Genomic DNA, 21528 nt, shown 5'->3' with positions numbered 1-21528 from the left:
TGCTTTTGAACTGTGGTGTTGGAGAAGACTTTTGAGAGTCCGTTTGACTACAAGGAGATCCAAGCATTCCATCCTAAAGGAGATCAGTCCTGGGTTTTCATTGGAAGGACTGATGCTAAAGCTGAAACTCCAGTACTTTGGCCACCTCATACGAAGAGTTGACTCATTGGAAAAGACTCTGATGCTGGGAGGGATTGGGGGCAGGAGGAGAAGGGGACGACAGAGGGTGATATGGCTGGATGGCCTCACTGACTCAATGGACGTGAGTCTGAATCAACTCCGGGAGTTGGTGATGGACAGGGAGGCCTGGTGTACTGCAGTTCACGGGGTCTCAAGGAGTCGGACACGACTGAGCAACGGAAGTGAACTGAACTGAACTACTCTGTATGATACCATAATAGTAGAGACATGTCATTATCAATTTGTTCCAGGTGTCTCAGATGGTAAAGAATCTGCCTGCAGTACAGGAGACCTGGGTTTGATCCCTGGGTGGGAAAGATCCCCTGGAGAAGGGAATGGTTAGCCACTCCAGTATTTTTGCCTGGGGAATCCCCACAGACAGAGGAGCCTGGAGGGCTACAATCCATGGGGTCACAAAAGTCAGACACAACTGAGGACTAACACTTTCACTTTCATAGAATGTACAACAAGAATGAAGCCTAATGTAAGCGATGAGCTTTGAGTGATGTTGTGTCAAGATAAGTTCGTCAGTGTGACAAATGCACCACTCTGGTGCAAGATGTTGATGATGTTGGTAATAGGGGAAGCTGTACATTTATGGGGCAAGAGCTACATGGGCAATCTTTGTACACTTCCCCTAAAATTTCCCAATTAAACTGCTCTAAAAAATAAAGTCTTTAAAAAAAACTTGACCCAGTCAGACATGCAGTACACGCAGTGGAATCTGGTCCACACAGGTATTTTGTTTGCTACTTTACCTACTTATATTTCCTGTCTGGCAGAAAGCTTCATATATAAAAAAGAGAGAGAGAAACCGACATTGGGAGCGATTATGTAACTTGCACAGGGCCCCATGGCAGTGTTAGTGGCACAGTAAATGATAAAACTCAGGTCTCCTCAATTCTGTCCTTGTGGTTCTTCCGCAAAGGTCTCCCTTACCGAGGCTTCCATATCAATACCCTGAAAAGCTCAGAAAGACAGCTGAACAGGTTAGAACAATGTTCCAACTGATATTGAGAAGGAAAAAAATAGGAGTCTGAAGTGTAACCTGCTGAAATGTGGCCAAACATAAATAATTTTCAAGGTGATGGGAAAAAATGCCTTATGATTTTTAAAATGTCAAAATTGCTCAAATACATAACGGTGGTCCCAGTAAGAGTTGGCAATCACTAACTAATTCCATAAGGATTTCTGGTGTACATATATTTTTTGGGTAGCACTTTGCAGTTTGTGCAAAGGGAACTTTGTTCCCTAACCAGGGATTGAACCTCTGCACTGGGCAGTAAAAATGTGGAGTTCTAACTGCTGGACTGCCAGGGAATTCCCTCTAGTCTACTTTTTAGCCACATAAATCTATTATTTCTCCTTCAGGACTTACATCTTTCCACCCCACTCTTACCTTGGAAAAGCAAATGTAATTTTTAAAGAACATGGCGGCTGAATGCAATGTTTAGAGAATGATCTGATTAAATCAAACACGTAAGACCCACAGCTCCCACTTTTCATCTCTTTTAGTACGGAAGTTTGTGCATTCCCTACTGCCTGGCAGTCATCTAGCAACCCTTTTCCATTTGTGTCCTTCTGTACTTTTTAAGTCTGAGTCTTTCTTCAATGTCTTTAGTCATTTTTAGCATTCTTACTTTCTAATCTCTATCCAATTATCCCATTAGCTAAATTTATTGGGAGAGAGGTTGTTTCCCTCATTGATTAAGCCTGGAAAGTAGTGAAAGTGTTAGTCATTCAGTGGTGTCCAACTCTTTGAGACCCTGTGGACTATATGTAGCTCACCAGGCTCCTCTGTCCATGAAATTCTCCAAGCAAGAATACTGGAGTGGGTGGCCATTCCCTTCTCCAGGGGATCTTTCTGACCCAGGGACCAAACCCAGGTTTCCCACTTTGCAGGCAGATTCTTTACCATCTCACCCACCAGAGAAGTCATGACTAAGCCTGCTGCTGCTAAGTCGCTTCAGTTGTGTCCGACTCTGTGCGACCCCATAGACAGCAGCCCACCAGGCTCCCCCATCCCTGGGATTCTCCAGGCAAGAACACTGGAGTGGGTTGCCATTTCCTTCTCCAATGCATGAAAGTGAAGTGGTGCTCAGTCACGTCTGACTCTTATCGACCCCATGGACTGCAGCCTTCCAGGCTCCTGCCTCCATGGGATTTTCCAGGCAAGAGTACTGGAGTGGGGTGCCATTGCCTTCTCCGCATGACTAAGCCTAGTGATTCTTAATTCTGCTGCACTGGTTCTTGGAGAGTTTTATAGCTTTTGATTGTGAACTCCTCTTCAGTGAGACTTGGGTATCCTCCCTGGGGTGGGGTTGAGGCCACGGCTCTTCAGAGGATTTTACCAGTTCAGGACCACTTTCCTGACATAGGTGATTCTGGACCAACACAAAGTATCAGTTTTAAACTCAATTTCATGTGAGGAGGTGTAATGTTACAAATTCTCACATACCTTGTGGCAGATCAGCTTTATGTCATCTGCCCATGTAAGAGGGTAGGTGCTTATCTAGTTCATCTTACTGAAGGTTTGATCTCTTGAAGAGTGTTTTATCTAAAACTGCCCAAAGTCTCAACTACTGTCCCATTTGAGTATTAAAAGTCTAACCCTTTATATTCCTGAGGCTGATGCCCATCTCCAGTGCTGTCAGGGTTCATTTTTATCATTTATTTTTAAAATTTTAGTAGCTTTATCTTTTTGGTTTTTTTCTTCCTCGCTATCTTTCAGCTGCAGATGAACATTTAAATGATTCTTTTTTGTATGTTATTAGTGTTTCTAATAATTCATAGCTAGAAGGTTTTAAGGTTTCTTATTTGCCATACAGTCAAGTTCAAAATGTCTTTTTGCTTTCACTGCATGGCTTCTGTTAGAAAACGAGGACAGAGCTCAGGTTGCTCAGATTGTGTTATATGCCTTTCTTGATTAACTCTGTTAGAATACATAAAACTATTATTATAAGTTCAAGGTTTTCCAGTGAACTGGAAATGTTGTTTTGTATTCTTTGCTGGGAGCTTTCCTTTTATTTCATGATAAACAGAATTTGTAAATAAATTGATGATGCAGCAAACAATGAAGAAGAGATGTTTGGTCAAACTTGAGATCCTTAAAAAATTACTTCTCAGTGTAGTAGCCATTGATGTCAACAAGTAACACATATTGATAACTTCATACCATCCTTTGAAGCAGCACTGATGAATTCCGAAGCTTCTCACTGCTTTAAGGAACTTTTCTAAGAGAGAAAGGGGAATCACCTTAAACCTTCTTGAACAGATATTAGAAACCTGGTCCATGCCAATTATCTCCCCAAAGTCCTTCCAAACTTAGAAAATAAGCATGATTATTATTGATGAACTGTTTAATTAATGCATATTTTATTCAGCATACTATTTTAACTAGCATTTATGATACTATGAAATGCATTTTATGCGACATACATATGTATATACACATGTATCTGTAACAGTGGAGTGCTGTGGTGATGTCTGCAGTGCAATTATGCCCATTTTATTAGGCTTGGAACATAATTTTGCTGTTTTGTATCTTCATAGAGTCATTGCTGCTGAGCCTCGATTTTTATGACATATTTTTGTTTACTGCCATGTTTTGTATCATGCCAAATCCTTGGGCAGTAGTACAACCTCCAGTTATTGCATTCTTCCCATGGAAAAGCACTATATGTTTACACCGTGGGTTGCACGATGTTCTAGTTTCCTCAAATGCATTTTGGTTAAAAGCAAAGACTGTCTGTATATCAGAACATCATTGTAGCTAACTGATTACCCCAAAGGCAATTAATCCAGGAAACAGTTTCACTGCCATCATGTGCGTGAAGTGAAAGTCTTTCAGTCATGCCTGACTCTTTGTGACCCCATGGACTGTACAGTCCATGGAATTTTCCAGGCCAGAGTACTGGAGTGGGCAGCCTTTCCCTTCTCCAGGGAAGCTTCCCAACCTAGGGACTGAACCCAGGTCCCCCACATTGCAGGCAGATTCTTTACCAGCTGAGCCACAAGGGAAGCCCATCATGTGTGTAGTACCACTCTTTTTTAGTACTAACTTTTTGAGATCTTTTTAGAGATACAAAACATGGACTTTTAACACTTAAGGAGTCTGTAAGTATTTGTAAAACTTAAATAAATCAAATATCTAATCAAATATTTGAAAAATATTTGACTTTGCAAATCAACTGGGCAAAACTCATTTTAAAAAGACATATTTAAGTCATTGAAGACATATTTAAGTCAAGCTAAATGTAATTTTCTTTTTGGTCACACCTCGCAGCAAACCAGATCTTTGTTACCTGGTCAGAGATTGAACCCATATTCCCCTTGGAGTCCTAACAACTGTATTGCCAGGGAATTCTCCCTAGATGTAATTATTATTTTTAATATATGAAAGAATCTATTTAGTTAATATTTGAAAATTTAACCACCTTTGCAAAAAGTTAGGATAGGATGGGAAGTAGGAATCTTATGTTTTTAAAATATTATGAGAGTGCAGTAAACTGGAGATATGGCAGTGGTGTGAAAGTCTACAAAAGAGGTGGGAGGTACATTTTCAGCTATTATGTCTTTTTTATTGTATAAACTTAATTAGGAACTACTCTTATCGATTGTGTTTGGAGAGCTCCATTGGGGAGATTTCTTCTAGGAATCTTAATCAGGAAATTTCAGAAAAACCAAGTAGATCCTTTCTTTAAGAGTATTCTATTAAAACAGAAATATAAAATGTAGCTACTTCTAAGTCATTACTCCCTAGGTCTGTCTTATTCACCATTATCCTTATGACTCAATAAATAATTAAATGAGTGAGTATGAAACTATTAGAAGTAATTCTTGATTCCTAAGAAGTTATAAATCCAGTATAGTGTTCTTAAGTAGTATTTCCAAAGAAATTTTCATCATCTCAATATTTCTTAAAATTAAGAGAAGATGGAGGAAATACTTAAGCAACAAGTTAAATTATGCCCATTGTAAGAATATAACTTTTTTAAAAGAATATATTTGGACTTATTAAGTTTATGTAAGCAAAAGCTATTAATTTTATAGGTGTGTAGATTTATGAGAATACAGCATTGAAAGGGCCAAAGATAATTGCTTTATTTTTAAATCTTCAGACTGACAAAACCTTCTTGAAAAATTTATGACGTTTGTCCTTTTTAAAAAGCAATGTTTCTATAAATCCTACCAAACTGCTATGAATAAGGCTGTAAATCACTTCATTGGCTTGAGTAATGGGACCTGTATTTCATGAAACCATGCCAGGAAATGTGGAGGCTTTCATTGATATTGAATCTCCTCCTGTAACATTTAATATCTCTGTGTCCAAAAAAAAAAAGAATTTGGTAAAATATTTTTACCATAATTTTTTCTTAAAGGAAATAAATATAAAACAATGATATTAAATCTGATGATTTTAAAGAGGTTCATTAGTTACTGATAGAGAAAAAAAAAGATTAGAAACAGTAGAAAATAAATAGAATTACCTTCACTAAATCAGTGCGGCTGTAAGCTTAGATTTTACCTGTAATTATGATTTGTACATCCAGTTCTAATGGAAGAGTAATGTCAAGTGCTTCCTTAGGGGTAACTTTTCTTTCAGTCTTGCTTTAAGTTTGTTTGACAAAACAGAAACTCTTGAATGTTCCACTCTTCCCCTTCCCTCTATATCCAACTGGATATGGTCCTAACTTTATCCATTGTATCCAAATGAGGAAATGCTGTATAATCTGGTGGCTAACTGCACAAAAAATCCAACAGCAGGAACTCTGTGGAGAGATAAGGAGTTATATGAATGCTGTATTTGCATTTAACAGTAAAATGAGTGACATGTACAGGGCTTAGAGACAGTGCTATGCACCTCTAGTTAAGAACATGACTGATATTCTGGGCCATGAGCTTTATGAGTGCTGTTCAGTGATTTAGTGTTACCAATCTTTTGCTCCAGCGAGTGTCTGAACCTAAAAGAAATTGGGCCACGCATAAAAGAAATCAGGCTAAGGACCAAAGTAAGCCTGCATCTGGAGACATTTATAATCTCCTGTGGCCTTTCATACAATGGTCAGTGATTTGTATGAGTTTGTTTACATCTCACTTGTTTTTGTTTTTTAACAAAGGATTTAAGGAAGGTTAGCAAAGCATTCTGGAGAAGGCAATGGCAACCTGCTCCAGTGCTCTTGCTTGGAAAATCCCATGGACGGAGGAGCCTGGTAGGCTGCAGTCCATGGGGTCGCTAGTTGGACACGACTGAGCGACTTCACTTTCACTTTTCACTTTCATGCACTGGAGAAGGAAATGGCAACCCACTCCAGTGTTCTTGCCCGGAGAATCCCAGGGACGGGGGAGCCTGGTGGGCTGCCGTCTGTGGGGTCACACAGAGCTGGACATGGCTGAAATGACTTAGCAGCAGCAGCAGCAGCAAAGCATTCAATACCATAAAATAAGTAAATGAAAACTGGAAAGAAACTGAGTCAAAGGAAAGTAGGCATAGCCAAGTAGGCAGAATGCATGCCATAGGGTCTCAAACTCGGGGTCTTAAACTCCAGTGCAGAGGGCCAGGCAGGTGATGGCAAGTCCTAATCTTTACAATTATGCACTAGAAAAAAGTAGAGAGGGGAAGGGTCTTTTGCACTGTGTCCAGCACTTGGATAAGAGCAGAAAGGTAAACCAAGGGAGAGCTTGACAGTCTTGTCCATTGTGCTCAGCACTTGAGTCTTCATTCTGAAGACTCTTTGATACCCGGGGTGATTTATGCTAAGTTGGCACATCCTAGGAGATGGTGGGGAGAGAGAAACAATGAGAAACTTTAAGGAGGTAGAACTCATAGGGCTTGGTACCAGAGGAAAAGGACAGAGTCGGGGCAATACCCAAATTTGGGGTTAAGTGATTAGGTAGATTTTGTTGCCATGTGAGCTGAAATACAGACGGATGAGCTATTTGGGGGATGAGAAGATGAGGTCACTCTTTGATACATAAAGCTTGAGGAGCATGTGGAGCTGAGTCAGGAGCAATGGTGGGAGAAGGGGTCAGAGAAGTGTTTCATTTATCTCACAGCTCAGAAGGAGTTGTGCAATGTGCATTCGACATTTTGGCTGTGAATATTCAATTCTGTTATAGAAAACAAGAAAACAAATGGGATAGATTAAACTTGCAAGTTGTGTTAAGCACAGATAAGGAAGTTAGTAACCTATTAGACCAAGAAGACAGCAAATATTTATAATGCATTGTACATACAGGAGGCATTTGAGGCATTCAGTATTCATGAGGTCTCAATTCACCACTCTAACCCTTTCTGCTAGACGGCATATTAAAAAGCAGAGACATTACTTTGTGAACAAAAGTCCGTCTAGTCAAGGTTATGGTTTTTCCAGTAGTCATGTATGGATGTGAGAGTTGGACTATAAAGAAAGCTGAGCACTGAAGAATTGATGCTTTTGAACTGTGGTGTTGGAAAAGACTCTTGAGAGTCCCTTGGACTGCAAGGAGATCCAACCAGTCCATCCTAAAGGAGATCAGTTCTGGGTGTTCACTGGAAGGACTGATGTTGAAGCTGAAACTCCAATACTTGGGCCACCTGATGCGAAGAGCTGACTCATTTGAAAAAACCCTGATGCTGGGAAAGATTGAGGGCAGGAGGTGAAGCGGACGACAGAAGATGAGATGGTTGGATGGCATCACCGACTCAATGGATATGAATTTGGGTGAACTCCGGGAGTTGGTGATGGACAGGGAGGCCTGGTGTGCTGTGGTTCATGGGGTTGCAAAGAGTCAGACACGACTGAGCGACTGAACTGAACTGAACTGAACCCTTTCTGACCTCAAGAAATATAAGTAAAACCCATAGCTGCTCAGCTGACTCACTCATGCTCAAACCTCCCATGGCGTACACAAGAATTACCTCTGTTCTCGCATAGGAACCCTTCTCCACAGGGATATTATCTAAATGCCCCATGGGCACCTTAAACTTACGTCCTTTTCCTCTGGTACCAAGCCCTATGAGTTCTACCTCCTTAAAGTTTCTCATTGTTTCTCTCTCCCCACTGTCTCCTAGAATGTGCCAAGTTAGCACAAATCACCCCGGGTATCAAAGAGTCTTCAGAGTGAAGACCCAAGTGCTCAGCACAACGGACAAGACTGCCAAGCTCTCCCTTGGTTTACCTTTCTGCTCTTATCCAAGTGCTGGACACAGTGCAAAAGACCCTTCCCCATGCTACTCTTACATTGGAATATTTCACTGCCCAAACTCTGGTTACTTACAGATGCCTGAACAAGCCATTATCTTCCTCACATCTGTGATTTCACCCTCACTGTTCTCCTCTCCCTAGATGTCCTTCTCTCCCAGCCATCCCACCCTACAACCCACCACTCATCACCCACCACTTTATTCTGCTAGCTCTTAATCTGCTTTCACAGGTTTTTAGAAGGATCATCAGCTCCTCCAGGAAACTTTCCTGAAACCTCAGTTTCGCCCATTGTCACCCTCCATCCCCATTTTTTATCTGAATTAAGTGACCTCCCTTTGTGTTTCCACAGCAGTCTGCGGGGGGTTGCAAAGGAAAGAGATGGCACACTCAATTTAGGATGATCAACAAGGTGTGCAAGAGGTGCAGAGGAGCCATGAAGGATGAGGCAGGAACTCCGGGTCTGTAATGTGGAGCTGCCATCAGTTCTAGGTCTGAAGAAACTAGGGGAGAGAGTGGTTACCAGCAACACCTGTATAGAGACAATCACAAAGAAAATTTACCTGGTGAGGAGCAGTGACTTTTGTTTGATAGTGACCAAGGCAAACTTGCAGTGAGAAAAGCAGGACAATAATTACCCTGGCCTCCTTCGCCTCCCTTCTCCTTGACCCCATGCCTGGTACCTCATTGGCCAAACCCACCAGAGGACAAGGTAATGAATTAAAATGATCTTACAACCAGCCTGGAGACCTGTAAAGGTAGAGAAGCATAGAAAGTACATATAGAGAAATAAATGGATTATATCTAACACAACAACACTTTAATAGAACTGTCCCTTTGTTCTTTAGTCTCCCTCACTGGATTGAGTTACTTAAGGACAGAGAATGTTTTATTTATCTTTGCATCCTTAGTATTTAATATATATTGGACAATAAATGCGTATTGATTGATTCAGAGAATATAGCAAATTGGACATAACTTGGATCCTGCTATGTGCTTTCTGGAAGCCAGGGGAAAATGGAAAACAAAGTGAGCTCTGTAATTTTCATTGTCACAAAAAAAGAAACATCATTTGGTCAGAAGTGATGAGTTCTCTCAGTGCTCAATGCTGAGAAGAATTGGAGTCAGTCATGTGACTGTCTACATAAGAGGCACTCAACTACACAATGGGCAATATCTTCAGGGAAACCACAGGTGCAGAAACATTCTTCCTGCGGCCATTTAAAAATATTAGCCCTTGATAAAAGCCAAAGGCACGTCACAAAAAGTAACCCAAAGTTGAACTGAGCTAGTGTATTCCACTCTCTTTGATATTAGAACATCTTTTCCAAGAAACTGTTAAGCCTCAGACTTCAAACCTGACCCCCTAAAAAAACTTCAGTGCAGTCCTTTCTGAATTGTCTCTTCTCTAATCAGCCAAAAGATGAAAAGGATCAACTGAGAAACTCAATGTGCCAAGGAACCGTGGATCTATTAGAGGACAGAAGCCTGGATCCTCGAATGACCATGTGGAGGGGAACCCTTTCTCTAATTCCTGCAAGTATCTGTTCTGAGTGCAAGAAATAAACCTTTAAATGCATCACACCTCTAAGATCTGTGGACTTTTTAGCAGCGGTTATTTTACCCTAATGCAGATGTAAAATAATGTCCTAAATTCTATCCTTGAGTCTGTTTTAAATGTTATCCTCATGATTATCATAAGTCACAGTCCATATCACAATCAAGTTCTCTTCATGGAAGTCCTTTCCAGATTGAATCTCATAATTTCAGGATTGTAGTATTGTCATCTTCCATGAAAGAGATGTCCCTAAGAGCTCTTCTTGCTTGGAATATGTTAGAAAATATAATACCAACATTCTGATGTATTTTATAATGTACAAAGCCTTGTTTAATGCATCATCTCTTTAGAATCTTCCAGCAACTCTGAGGAAAACACAAGGGTCTATTTATTTTTCCCATTTTGCAGGTGATGAAACTGAGACTAAGAAGGTTAAATATAAAGTGGAAAAAACAATTAATTTAGAGTTGTTTGAAGATTAAGCAAGAGAATAATTCAGTCTGATTATCATTTGGCACAAGTTAAGAGCTAAGTTTTCTTATATAAGTTATCTATTGCCTTATAATAAACCACCCCAAAATAATGACTTAGAATGGTGAGTGAAGTGAAGCTGCTCAGTCGTGTCTGACTCTTTGTGACCCCATGGACTGTAGCCTATCAGGTCCCTCCATCCATGGGATTTTCCAGGCAAGAGTACTGGAGTGGATTGCCATTTCCTTCTCCAGGGGATCTTCCCGACCCAGGAATCGAACCCGGGTCTCTCGCATTGCAAACAGATGCTTTACCATCTGAGCCACCAGGGAAGCTTAGAAAGAGAATGGTCCTTTATTCTGCTCCCAAAATTGGGGCTGTGAAGGCACAAATAGCTGAGAGTGGGGGTGGGGCTGGAACAGCTGGCTTCTTTGGGCTTCTCTCTTTCTGTGGTCTCTCCACATGGTCTCTCCACATGGCAGCCCCAGTGTAACCATGGCAGCTGAAGGCTTCCGGAGTGTGTGGAAAGAACAAGAGTAAGAGAGACAAAGAGCCAGAGAGAGAATAAGAGAGTATTAGGCAGAAGCTCTAAAACCTTATGACCCAGCCTTAGAAGTATGTTACACCCTGTCAACTTCTACTACATTTTCTTAAACTCAAGCCACCACAGCTAACTCATATTCTTGGAGGAGAATTGGACTCAGCTTCTTCACTGAATTTTGGGCACATTTCCCTGTCTAAAATGCTTGCCTAAATTAGTGCAGACATGAAGCTAAGAGGTAAAGGACACAGCCAGGGTCATTCACAACTAGGATTAAATGGTTCCACTAATATTAGATCCAACTGTGTGACTCCCAAGTCTGCACTTTTTTTTTTAATACTCTAGAAAATCCACTGTGATCATCATGTCCAATAGGGTAGGGAAGACATGCTGGTCACCAAACAGAACCAGTTCTCTTCACTGCTTTGGAAAACTTATTTATTTATTTTGCGGGAAAATATTACCCCTAAAGCAGTCATCCTCAAGCACTCAAGTCTGTTTTTAATCCCTCCCGCCAACAGATGTATTCAATTGCATTTTCCCAAAATGAATCACTTTTTTTTGTTATTTTTGTCTGTATTTTTCACCTCTCAAGATCCTTTTATGTTAATTCTGAAACCCATCATTTAGATTGATAATGCCTCCCAATGTGGAATCTTCCCTTGATTCTTTCATAATGAATGTGTGCCCTTTCTGTGGGTCACTGTATGAAATATTCTTTAAGAGGAGGGTCTCACATAAGATCTGAGGAGTATTCTTTTTTACCCCAAGAATTTCTGTTGAACTAAAGAGAGTTTTGGACAAGGAAATGGCAACCCACTCTAGTATTTTTGCTTGGAGAATCCCCATGGAGAGCTGGCAGGCTACAGTCCATAGTGTCGCACAGAGTCAGACCCGACTGAAGAGACTTAGCACAAAGAGAGTTTAAACCATCTCATTTTGGAAAATCTGGAAATTTGAACAATGACATGGAGCTGAATTCTCAGTGTGTTCACATACCAGTTTTAGTAACTCTCAGCAGTAAAGTAGATTTTTCCAATAGGAGCTTTTCTCTGTTTAAGGATTCCCAGCAGTCTCTATGGACTTCCCAGGTGGCTCAATGGTTAAGTAATCTGCCTGCCAATGCAGGAAACTCAGAAGACTCAATCCCTGCATCTGGAAGATCCCCTGCAGAAGGAAACTGCAACCCACTCCAGTATTCTTGCCTGGAAAATCCCATGGACAGAGGAGCCTGGCGGGCTACAGTCCTTGGGGTCACACGGAGTCAGACATGACTGAGCTTGCAGGTACAGCAGTCCTTATAGGGAAACATCCTTCCTGTTTCTCACACCTCAGGGCTTGGTGGGGCCTGGGGTAAGAAGCAGAGAGAATGGATAAGGATCTCCAGTAGGTATGGGATCTCTAAGAAGACCAGCACAGTCCATAGAAATATCTGCAAGCCACATAGGTACTCATATTTTATAATATCTGCATTTTGAAAAGTAAAAAGTAACATTAATTTTAATAATATATTTTATTTAACCCAATATGTACAAAATACAATTATTTGAACATGCATTTAACATAAAAAATATTCAAGAAATGTTTTTCATCCTTATTTCTATACCAAGTCTTGGAATCCCATGTATATTTCACACTTCTTGCACACCTAATTCTGGACTAACCACATTGCAACTCATCAATAACCAATTCGTATTGGACTGCACACATAAACCTTTCGTTTCTGCTGTTACATTGGGCCTCTGATACCCCAAACCTTTATTCTTTGGTTTCATATCTTTTCACAGTCCAGATCTCAGCTCAAAACACCAGTCCCGTAGAGAAACTCCTAATGAGATCTACTCCTGTCTTGCCATTCTTTATCGTGTTATCCTTCAGTATTGTCTCCACAGAACCCATCCTTTCTAAAATGATCTCATTTATTCGTTTACATACTTATTGTCTAGTTTCTCTGCCAAAATGTAAGTTTCAGAAGACCAGAGATTTTTAAAAACTTATTATGGTCTGTTGTGATTTTCAGGTGCCATGCACCGTGCCTGGCCCACGCTGGGGGCTCAAAACACCTTTGCAGGAGGAAGGAATTGCATTCCTCTGGATCCTAGCGGAAGAGGGCAGCGTAGCCGCGTGTCACAGGTGGGGCACCCACGTTGCGCGCGACCGCTCTCTGCGCGCGTGTAGGGTGAGTGGGTTGGTGTGGGGGTGTGCGCTGTAGAGCGCGCCAGCGAGCCCCAAGAGCCGAACGGGGAGGAGCAGCCAGCGCAGCGCAGCAGCTGCAGCGCCGGCCCGGCCGGGCAGCTCGGAGGTGGGTGGGCCGTGTCGCCAGCCCGCCCGCGGGGTCCCTATTGGCCGCCTGTCGGCCGCCCTCAGCCCGGAAGGCGGCTAGGAGCCGCGGGGCTGCTCCGGAGCCGGAGCGGGAGAGGCAGGCCGAGCCGACGCCGGGCGGACGCGCGGAATCCGCGCCCCCACTCTCAGCCTCCTTGCACTCCCGCCGCCGCCCAGCTCGTCTCGGGCACTGGCGCCTACCGTCGGCCTCCGACAGCGCCCGGGAAGGACCCGGGCAGCTCCCGGGCGCCCGGGTGAGTGGCCGCGCGCGACTCTGATCCTTCCGAGCCCCGCCGCCTGCTTTGGCTTTCGCGGCCGAGGCACGACGAGGTTTGCCCGGGCAGCGCCCAAGACAACAGGGAAGGCCAAGGCAGGGTAAACTTGACTGAGGGGAGAAGTAGGATCACCACCAGGAGGTTCCCCCAGCCCCGCGGGCCGGATGGGAACAGGTGGCGCGGGCCGGGCGCTTTGTGTTCCGGGCGCGAAGAAGGAGCCGGCGGCCGCGCCTCCCTCGGCCGCTCCCTTCCCTCCCTTGCTCCCCCGGGCGGCCGCACGCCGGGTCGGCTGGGTAACGGAGCGGGAGTCGCCAGGAATGTGCCTCTGGGGACAGCTTGGCTCGAGGGAGGAGAGAAGGTGGCCGTGGCGGCCGGGGAACTGCGGGCACCGAGAGGTGGCGCGGGGGCTGCACGGCTGCTCCTGGCAGGAGAGGGATGCTTCCAGCCAGGCGCTTTCCGCCCGGGCGAGGGCTTCATTCTTCCGCGGCGCCCCTGGAGCTGGGGAGCTGGGTGGGCGTGTGTGCATAGAAAGAGGAGGCCCGGAGGCCAGCGACTTCCGGAGCGGGTGCTGATCGGTGCTCCGCGCCTTGCTTTCGGAGACCCAGACCTTGGGGTGCGGCGGTGCCGGGCCACACGAGTGCGCCAGTGATGCTGGGCTGGGGGCATCCCTATGTTGGGGTTTAACAAAGAGTGCTCCTCTCCACCCGGCGGGGTGGGGCAGCTCCGGAGAGGTGGTCTTCAGCGAGCTAGACTTAGCCCAGGGGAAGGGTACTTCCTTTTGGGGTTGTCATTTTATTATTATATTGCCTTTTTCGTTTTAAGGACTGCTGACTGATGCATGAGGGGCCCACGGAGGCGCAGGAGCGGTGGTGATGGTTTGGGAAGCGGAGCTGAAGTGCGCTGGGCTTTGGTGACGCGTGACAGTTTATCATGACCGTGTTCAGGCAGGAAAACGTGGATGATTACTACGACACCGGCGAGGAACTTGGCAGGTACGGGGCAGGTGGGGTGGGGTGCCGAAAGCTCAAAGCTTTCGGGTGGTGGGAATGCATAATATTGCGGGTAGCGGGGCGGTAAACAAATGGAGTTTGAATTCAGATGTCTCCCTCGCCCTTCTAGGAGATGTGCAAATTATAGAGAAAAGAGTTACTAACCCAGCAAGGACTAGGGACCAGAAATAAACTACCTCATCCAAGGGGTTGGGGGTGGAGAGGCAATTTCAGTGTTAGATTATGATGAAGTGTATTGATCGAGACCCCTGGACAAGAACAGATTTAATTGTCTTCAATAACTCTTGTCAGCTTTTGCCCTTCTGAAACAATGAGGCAAAAGTTAGCTGCTTATGTGTGATTCAGATAGAGAGGACACACCAATTAATAGGCTTTTAAAAGCATAATACTTTCCCTCTTTATGAATTTTTGGAGTAACATGCATGAACAAGTATTGGTAGGTCACACATGAAGACTTGCCAGATGTTGATGTTGGGTTTAGATTTTGAAACTTCCTTGAACCAGCAGTTTAATTACCCAGTTGGTGTCAGCGGTTGCTTGCTTTGCTTTCTTTCACGATGTTAAATTTTTAACAAATCCCTGACGGCAAGTCTAATACGGCTATCTGGATTCAAAGCATACTTCCATTGCTGCAGGAGCTATGATTCTGAAAGTGGAGCTTTTCAGTTCCAGGTGAACAAAGAACCATTTCTTTGGGGACATGGAAGGGCTGGATGGGTCTCTCCTCTTGACTGGGGATTTGACAAGGTGGGTTGTGCTCTGGTCTGGCTTCAGCAGAAAACCCAGGTTTCACGCCTTAATTTAAATTCAGCATAAGGAATTTGACTGTGGTTTATTTGTATTGTGAGTCAAGTAGAAGAATCTTTAAACAAACAAAAAGTATGTCTTTATTTAATATGTGTATCAAAATATGTATTTTTCCATATACATCTGTTGTCTGATTCAGTGCTTCCTTTTTCCCCATGAAAAGGAAATTAAAAAACACCCACACCCTAGATTACCTTATGAGAACTGAAGTTGAGTTTAAAATATTTTTCAAGTTCAAGTAATAGTTCAGGCTAAAAGCAATGTTTTTAAAGTTATTATATAAAATATTTCTGTATACATTTAGTATGAACTAAGAACATCACTGGGAGCTTGTGCTTAGGGGAAGCTTATTATATACTGGAGATTTACTGAATGAATAAGAAGGAAACCTCTCAAAAATCACATTTCGTGGATATGTTTAAGGTTAAGGTTTAAGAGTATGTGGTTGAAATACTTGGTTTAACTAGAATTAAGTCACTTTATTCCTGTGGCTTTTAGCAAGATGAGTGGTACATGGAGTTTTCCGTTGGGAGCAGGAGAGAAAGGCGAAAAACTATATTTAAATTCTGTTTGTGTAGTGTGGCCTGATTATATAAATTCTCTCATAAAGAGAGATGATTAAAAGTAGGTGAGATGACTGCTTTATAGATTAAATATGCTGACCTTATTTTCATTAAGATCTTTTGATAGAATTATGTGTAATGAGAAGGAAAAACAAAAAATGCGGACTCCCTGTGGCTGATGGAGGAGTTTGTGATTCTTTATTTCGTGGGTGTGATGACAGGACCTCTGCCTCTGCTATGGGAAGTGGTTTGCTCATTTGTCACTAGCAGTTGGCTTTGATTCTGGCTCGTTCTACATTTCTGTGTATAATTTTCTCCCCACTGTGCAAGACTAACTGACAAATTGTTTATTGAAAATTTTAATTTGTGTGACCTATGAATTTCAAAGAAGTGCTCTGAAAAACTGGGAGTTGGGGATTTTGAAAAAAAAAGTATACGTGCCCATCTGTCTAATAGGTCTTTTGTTTTTGTCTAAAAATGTGGTAAATAGTTGGGGTTTTTTTTTTTGAAGTTTTTTTTCAAGCCCTGTGAATTTTATGTCTGCTGGGAAATTGCCACTTCCTGAAAACAAATGCAGGCATAAGATGGACATTTGGGAAAGATGCTGCTGTGAGTCACTGCGAGGAGATTAGGAGTGGAGGCAAGAGCTTAGTGTTGCAAAATGGAAATGGGCAGATATTTAACACATAAGCAAGGTTGTTCTAAGCGTGAGTTACAGATAGGCCAACATCTAGGATTTAAGACTTCACCCATGTATCTTTAGCAGTAATCTAAATAATAGCTACTCACCTTGTAAAGGGCTTCCCTGGTGGCTTAGAGGATAAAGTGTCTGCCCACAATGCCGGAGACCCAGGTTCAATCCCTGGGTAGGGAAGATCCCCTGGAGAAGGAAATGGCAACCCCACTCCAGTACTCTTACCTGGAAAATCCCATGGACGGAGGAGCCTGATACGCTATAGTCCATGGGTTCGCAGAGTCGGACACGACTGAGTGGCTTTGCTTCTTCTTCACCTGATAAATGAGCTGAGAAAAGTCCATAGCTAGAGGAGGAAAGACGGGCTTTTTAACAAGTAGAATGTAGTATTGTGATTATTACTATTGTCACTTTACTTTTATGAAAACAGAGTTTGTATGTACAAGGGCGAGAGTGTGTGTGTCTCTGTGTATATTAGTGTGTGTACTGCCAGGACTACCATAAAAACTCTTTGTCAGCGCTAAAAAACTTTATAAAGTATTATGATCATTTGCAGTAGTGACAGAGCAGACAGACCACTGCACAGATAGTCTGACCCAAAATTGGCTCTACAGTTCAGTAGCTTTATAACTTTGACTAGGCCACTTATCCTCCCTGACCCTCAGGATCTTCATCTGTTAAATTAGAGGCCTAGTGCTTATTTCATGACTGTTGTGAGTATCAAGTAATCTAAGACATGTAAAAGTATTTTATCAGCAGTCGTGAGTTAAACAAACAAAGATATCATCGGCAGAACTTGGTTGAGACGTGAGTATTCCAGGCACGCCAATAACTCGGTTTGCAATCCGATATTCTTTTAAGTGTCTGTTTACCAATTTGGGGAAGGGCCTGTGGATAAAGGGCCGTGAGGAAGACCCACTGCTGACGGCCCTCAGCCTCTCTACGCTGATTCTGAATAATGCAGCTCTGGCCTTGAAGTCAAGTGGAGACAAGCGCCTGCAGTGAAAGAGACTTCATCATTAGAGTATTGTTTGGTGACCTCTGTTGACTCCAGGAGGTCCTTTGGGTCTCAGCCTCTATCCCAGGAGGTGGAATGAAGAACTGCTTCCGTCATGTGTAGTGGTTTCTGGGAGGAGTTCTTACAAATGTGGATTTCTGCATGTGCTGTTACACTGGGTCATTTTAATGCCCCAGGTGCCTTAGCATCTCTTATCAGTGGGCGCATGGGGCAGCTGAAGTCTGGCTTGTCCCACCATCAGGCTCCAGTTTCACCCCTGGCTTTGGTTCAGCCTAATCCATGAGCCTTCCGAGCACCTCTCTGAACACTGCCTTCCTAAGGACTGGCCTTGTTTCTCTTCCAGTCTGACCTTATGTGATCTTAAGACCTTGGTCCTATCTCCTGAATAAATCTCTCCATGATGATCTCTCCCTTTCAGAAGCCAAATGGCTTGTCTGAAGCACTCCATTGATTGTGACCACAGACTGCCCGGTCCATGCTCCATCTTTGCTTTGTGTTATTAATGTTCTTGTATTACTCCATGTAGCCAACTTGAAAGTTCCTTTAGAGTGTGTTCTGGTCTCTTTTCTCCCCAGGGTGTACAATGTGCTTTATAATTCCGGGCAAAAATTTGATCAGTGCCTGAATAAGTTAATGCAGGCCTGCAGGTACAATATTGAGACCAGAATGGGGATTTGAGATGCAAACGATGATGCGGATGCTGACACCGATGGAGAGGCAGTGTGTAGCATGGGATGGCCTGGTACACCAGAAAGTGGGAAGATCCCTACCTTTGCAGGATGTTGTGAGAATTGGGGGCAGTGGCTGTAAACATCGGATACGTAGTCACTGCCTCAGATATTATTTTTAATAACCTCTTTTCCTCATTAGAACATTTACCACAGTGCATACTCATTACTTGTTTGATTGTCTGCTTTCCCCACAACTTGTCACAAGGTTGTGGCCCTGGACTTTCTCATCACTTTTTATCTCTTCTGCCTAATTAGATGTGTGATACTAGGTGCTCAATAAATGCTTGCTGATTGAATGAATGAATGGATTAATATTCATAAAGTATCATGAACACCCCATATATATTTACATGTATATGACCCTCAATAAGTGATGACTGGTAGGGATAAACTTAGGATATTAAAGACTGTAGCTCATCAAAATAAGAGCTGCTTTTGCTTTTGCATTCTCTGGCTGAACAGTAATGTTCACAGCAGCCAAAATTTCTAAGCACAAGATGAGTTTTAAACAAAACACAGTGGAGCCTTACATATTCTACATTTGTTTGGATGGTCACTGGAAGATAATAATTCAAAGTTAAAACATTCTCATTTTGGCATAAAATCCATGAGCATTTTAATCAACATAAGGAGCTGTATTGATAATAAACCTGACAGTCTGAGTACATCTTTCAGTTGATTTACTGTGAACTGCAGAAATCAGTCTTAAGAATACTGGCAGTCTCATGGGGATAGGGGTGAGGGTGGAAGGAGAGACCTCCGAGCATGTTTTCTCCTTGGAAGTGGGGCTCAAGGCTCGTGCGGTTGACTAGTGAGATCATCCCGTAGGACCTCGCTGATTGTGAGTGTTCTCTATTCATTTCTGCTTTCTTGTCCCCTCAGATGTTTGCTCTGATGGGAAAGGCAGCCAAGCTTTAAGAGAGATAAAGTTCAAATATTCCTATTAGAGATAACAGTCAGGGATTTAAAAATTCTGTGCATTTCAGGGAGATCTAATAATAGTCTTCTAGAATGTGAAAGGAGGGCGTGGTGACAGTGCTGAGTGGCATTTGGGCTGAATGCTTGCTTGCCAGCACTGGGAATGCAGAATGTGCCTCTGGACCTCCTGGGGACACAGAAATTCAGCTCACTGGACCCCAGCATACCCCAGGAATGTAGGGTATGGAGGCGCTTATTGATGGAGAAGCCAGGGAACATCGAAGCAGCCTTCTTGGCCTGTCTGTGCTCTTTACTCTTGGCTTGTGTCTCACCCAGCTGCTTACGAACCTAAAAGCCCCATAGCGTTGGCTCACCCCTGTAAAGCCGTGAAAAACACAATAAGCTTACAGAGATGGATGTGCAGATTAATTTCAGTAATTGCAAATACAGTGTTATGTCAGAAGAGGTGCCATCGTCAGACATATCCTCTGGTCTCCCAGCAAATCTGTAACCTCTGAAGTGCAGAGTGCATTTCCTTGAGGCACTGGTGTGTGAGTGTTTGTGTGTGTGTGTATGTGAGGCACTGGTGTGTGAGTGTGTGTGTGTGTGTGTGTGAGGCATTGGTGTGTGAATGTGTGTGTGTGTGTGTGTGTGTGTGTGTGTGTACGTGAGCATTGATGTGTGAGTGTGTGTGTGCGCATTGAGGAGAGGGGTGGAGGGGGGAGGCTTGAGAGATGCTGTGGTAGGGGGATGAGAGGTGAACCTCAAGGTCAAGATTGTGTTGTCTGATCTCTGGGACACCCTGCCAGGGAATGTGTTATGAACTTTCACCTTTAATTCTAGTCAGTAGCTTTGTGTACCTAACCTAACCTAATCTCGCATTTCATATGCATGAAATAAAGCATGATTTTAGTGTAAAAACTTCTTTCTGATCAGGAGACAAAGAAAGCTACCTACCAGTAGAGGGGAGGGGAGGAGCTTTTGTTGGTGAGTTCAGTTCAGTTCAGTCGCTCAGTCGTGTCCGACTCTGCGACCCCATGAACCGCAGCAGGCCAGGCCTCCCTGTCCATCACCAACTCCCGGAGTGGCCTCCCTGTCCATCACCAACTCCCGGAGTTCACCCAAACTCATGTCCATCAAGTCAGTGATGCCATCTAGCCATCTCATCCTCTGTTGTCCCCTTCTCCTCCTGCCCCCAATCCCTCCCAGCATCAGAGTCTTTTCCAATGAGTCAACTCTTCACATGAGGTAGCCAAAGTATTGGAGTTTCAGCCTTAGCATCAGTCCTTCCAAAGAACACCCAGGACTGATCTCCTTTAGAATGGACTGGTTGGACCTCCTTGCAGTCCAAGGGACTCTCAAGAGTCTTCTCCAACACCACAGTTCAAAAGCATCAGTTCTTCGGCGCTCAGTTTTCTTCACAGTCCAACTCTCACATCCATACATGACCACAGGAAAAACCATAGCCTTGACTAGACGCACCTTTGTTGGCAAAGTAATGTCTCTGCTTTTGAATATGCTATCTAGGTTGGTCATAACTTTTCTTCCAAGGAGTAAGTGTCTTTTAATTTCATGGTGCAATCACCATCTGCAGTGATTTTGGACCACAAAAAAACAAAGTCTGACACTGTTTCCACTGTTTCCCCATCTATCTCCCATGAAGGAGTGGGACCGGATGCCATGATCTTCATTTTCTGAATGTTGAGCTTTAAGCCAACTTTTTCACTCTCCTCTTTCACTTTCATCAAGAGGTTTTTTAGTTCCTCTTCACTTTCTGCCATAAGGGTGGTGTCATCTGCATATCTGAGGTTATTGATATTTCTCCTCGCGATCTTGATTCCAGCTTGTGCTTCTTCCAACCCAGCGTTTCTCATGATGTACTCTGCATATAAGTTAAATAAGCAGGGTGACAATATACAGCCTTGACGTACTCCTTTTCCTATTTGGAACCAGTCTGTTGTTCCATGTCCAGTTCTAACTGTTGCTTCCTGACCTGCATATAGGTTTCTCAAGAGGCAGGTCAGGTGGTCTGGTATTCCCATCTCTTCCAGAATTTTCCACAGTTTATTGTGATCCACACAGTCAAAGGCTTTGGCATAGTCAATAAAGCAGAAATAGATGTTTTTCTGGAACTCTCTTGCTTTTTCCATGATCCAGAGGATGTTGGCAATTTGATCTCTGGTTCCTCTGCCTTTTCTAAAACCAGCTTGAACATCAGGAAGTTCATGGTTCACGTATTGCTGAAGCCTGGCTTGGA

The 21528-nt window shown here is 43.3% G+C and overlaps 1 protein-coding gene across 7 annotated transcripts in view; it reads left to right on the top strand.

The window, feature by feature from the left end:
- Window positions 1–13042: 13042 nt before the first annotated feature.
- The window catches only part of DAPK1 (death-associated protein kinase 1), a 212614-nt gene continuing 204128 nt past the window's right edge, over window positions 13043–21528 (top strand). The window contains exons 1-2 of one of the 7 annotated variants that reach the window (XM_010836052.1): window positions 13043–13066; window positions 14353–14522. In XM_010836052.1, the coding sequence (XP_010834354.1) occupies window positions 14461–14522 (62 nt within the window). In that variant the 5' untranslated portion in view covers window positions 13043–13066; window positions 14353–14460. The other 6 variants (XM_010836049.1, XM_010836047.1, XM_010836048.1 and 3 more) reach the window with 6 other exon arrangements.

This window comes from Bison bison, unplaced genomic scaffold (genome assembly GCF_000754665.1).
Source record: "Bison bison bison isolate TAMUID 2011002044 unplaced genomic scaffold, Bison_UMD1.0 scf7180017864057, whole genome shotgun sequence".
Classification (NCBI taxonomy): Eukaryota; Metazoa; Chordata; class Mammalia; order Artiodactyla; family Bovidae; genus Bison; species Bison bison.
Note: the sequence above shows the minus strand (reverse complement) of the source record. Positions and strands in the feature narration are given on the sequence as shown.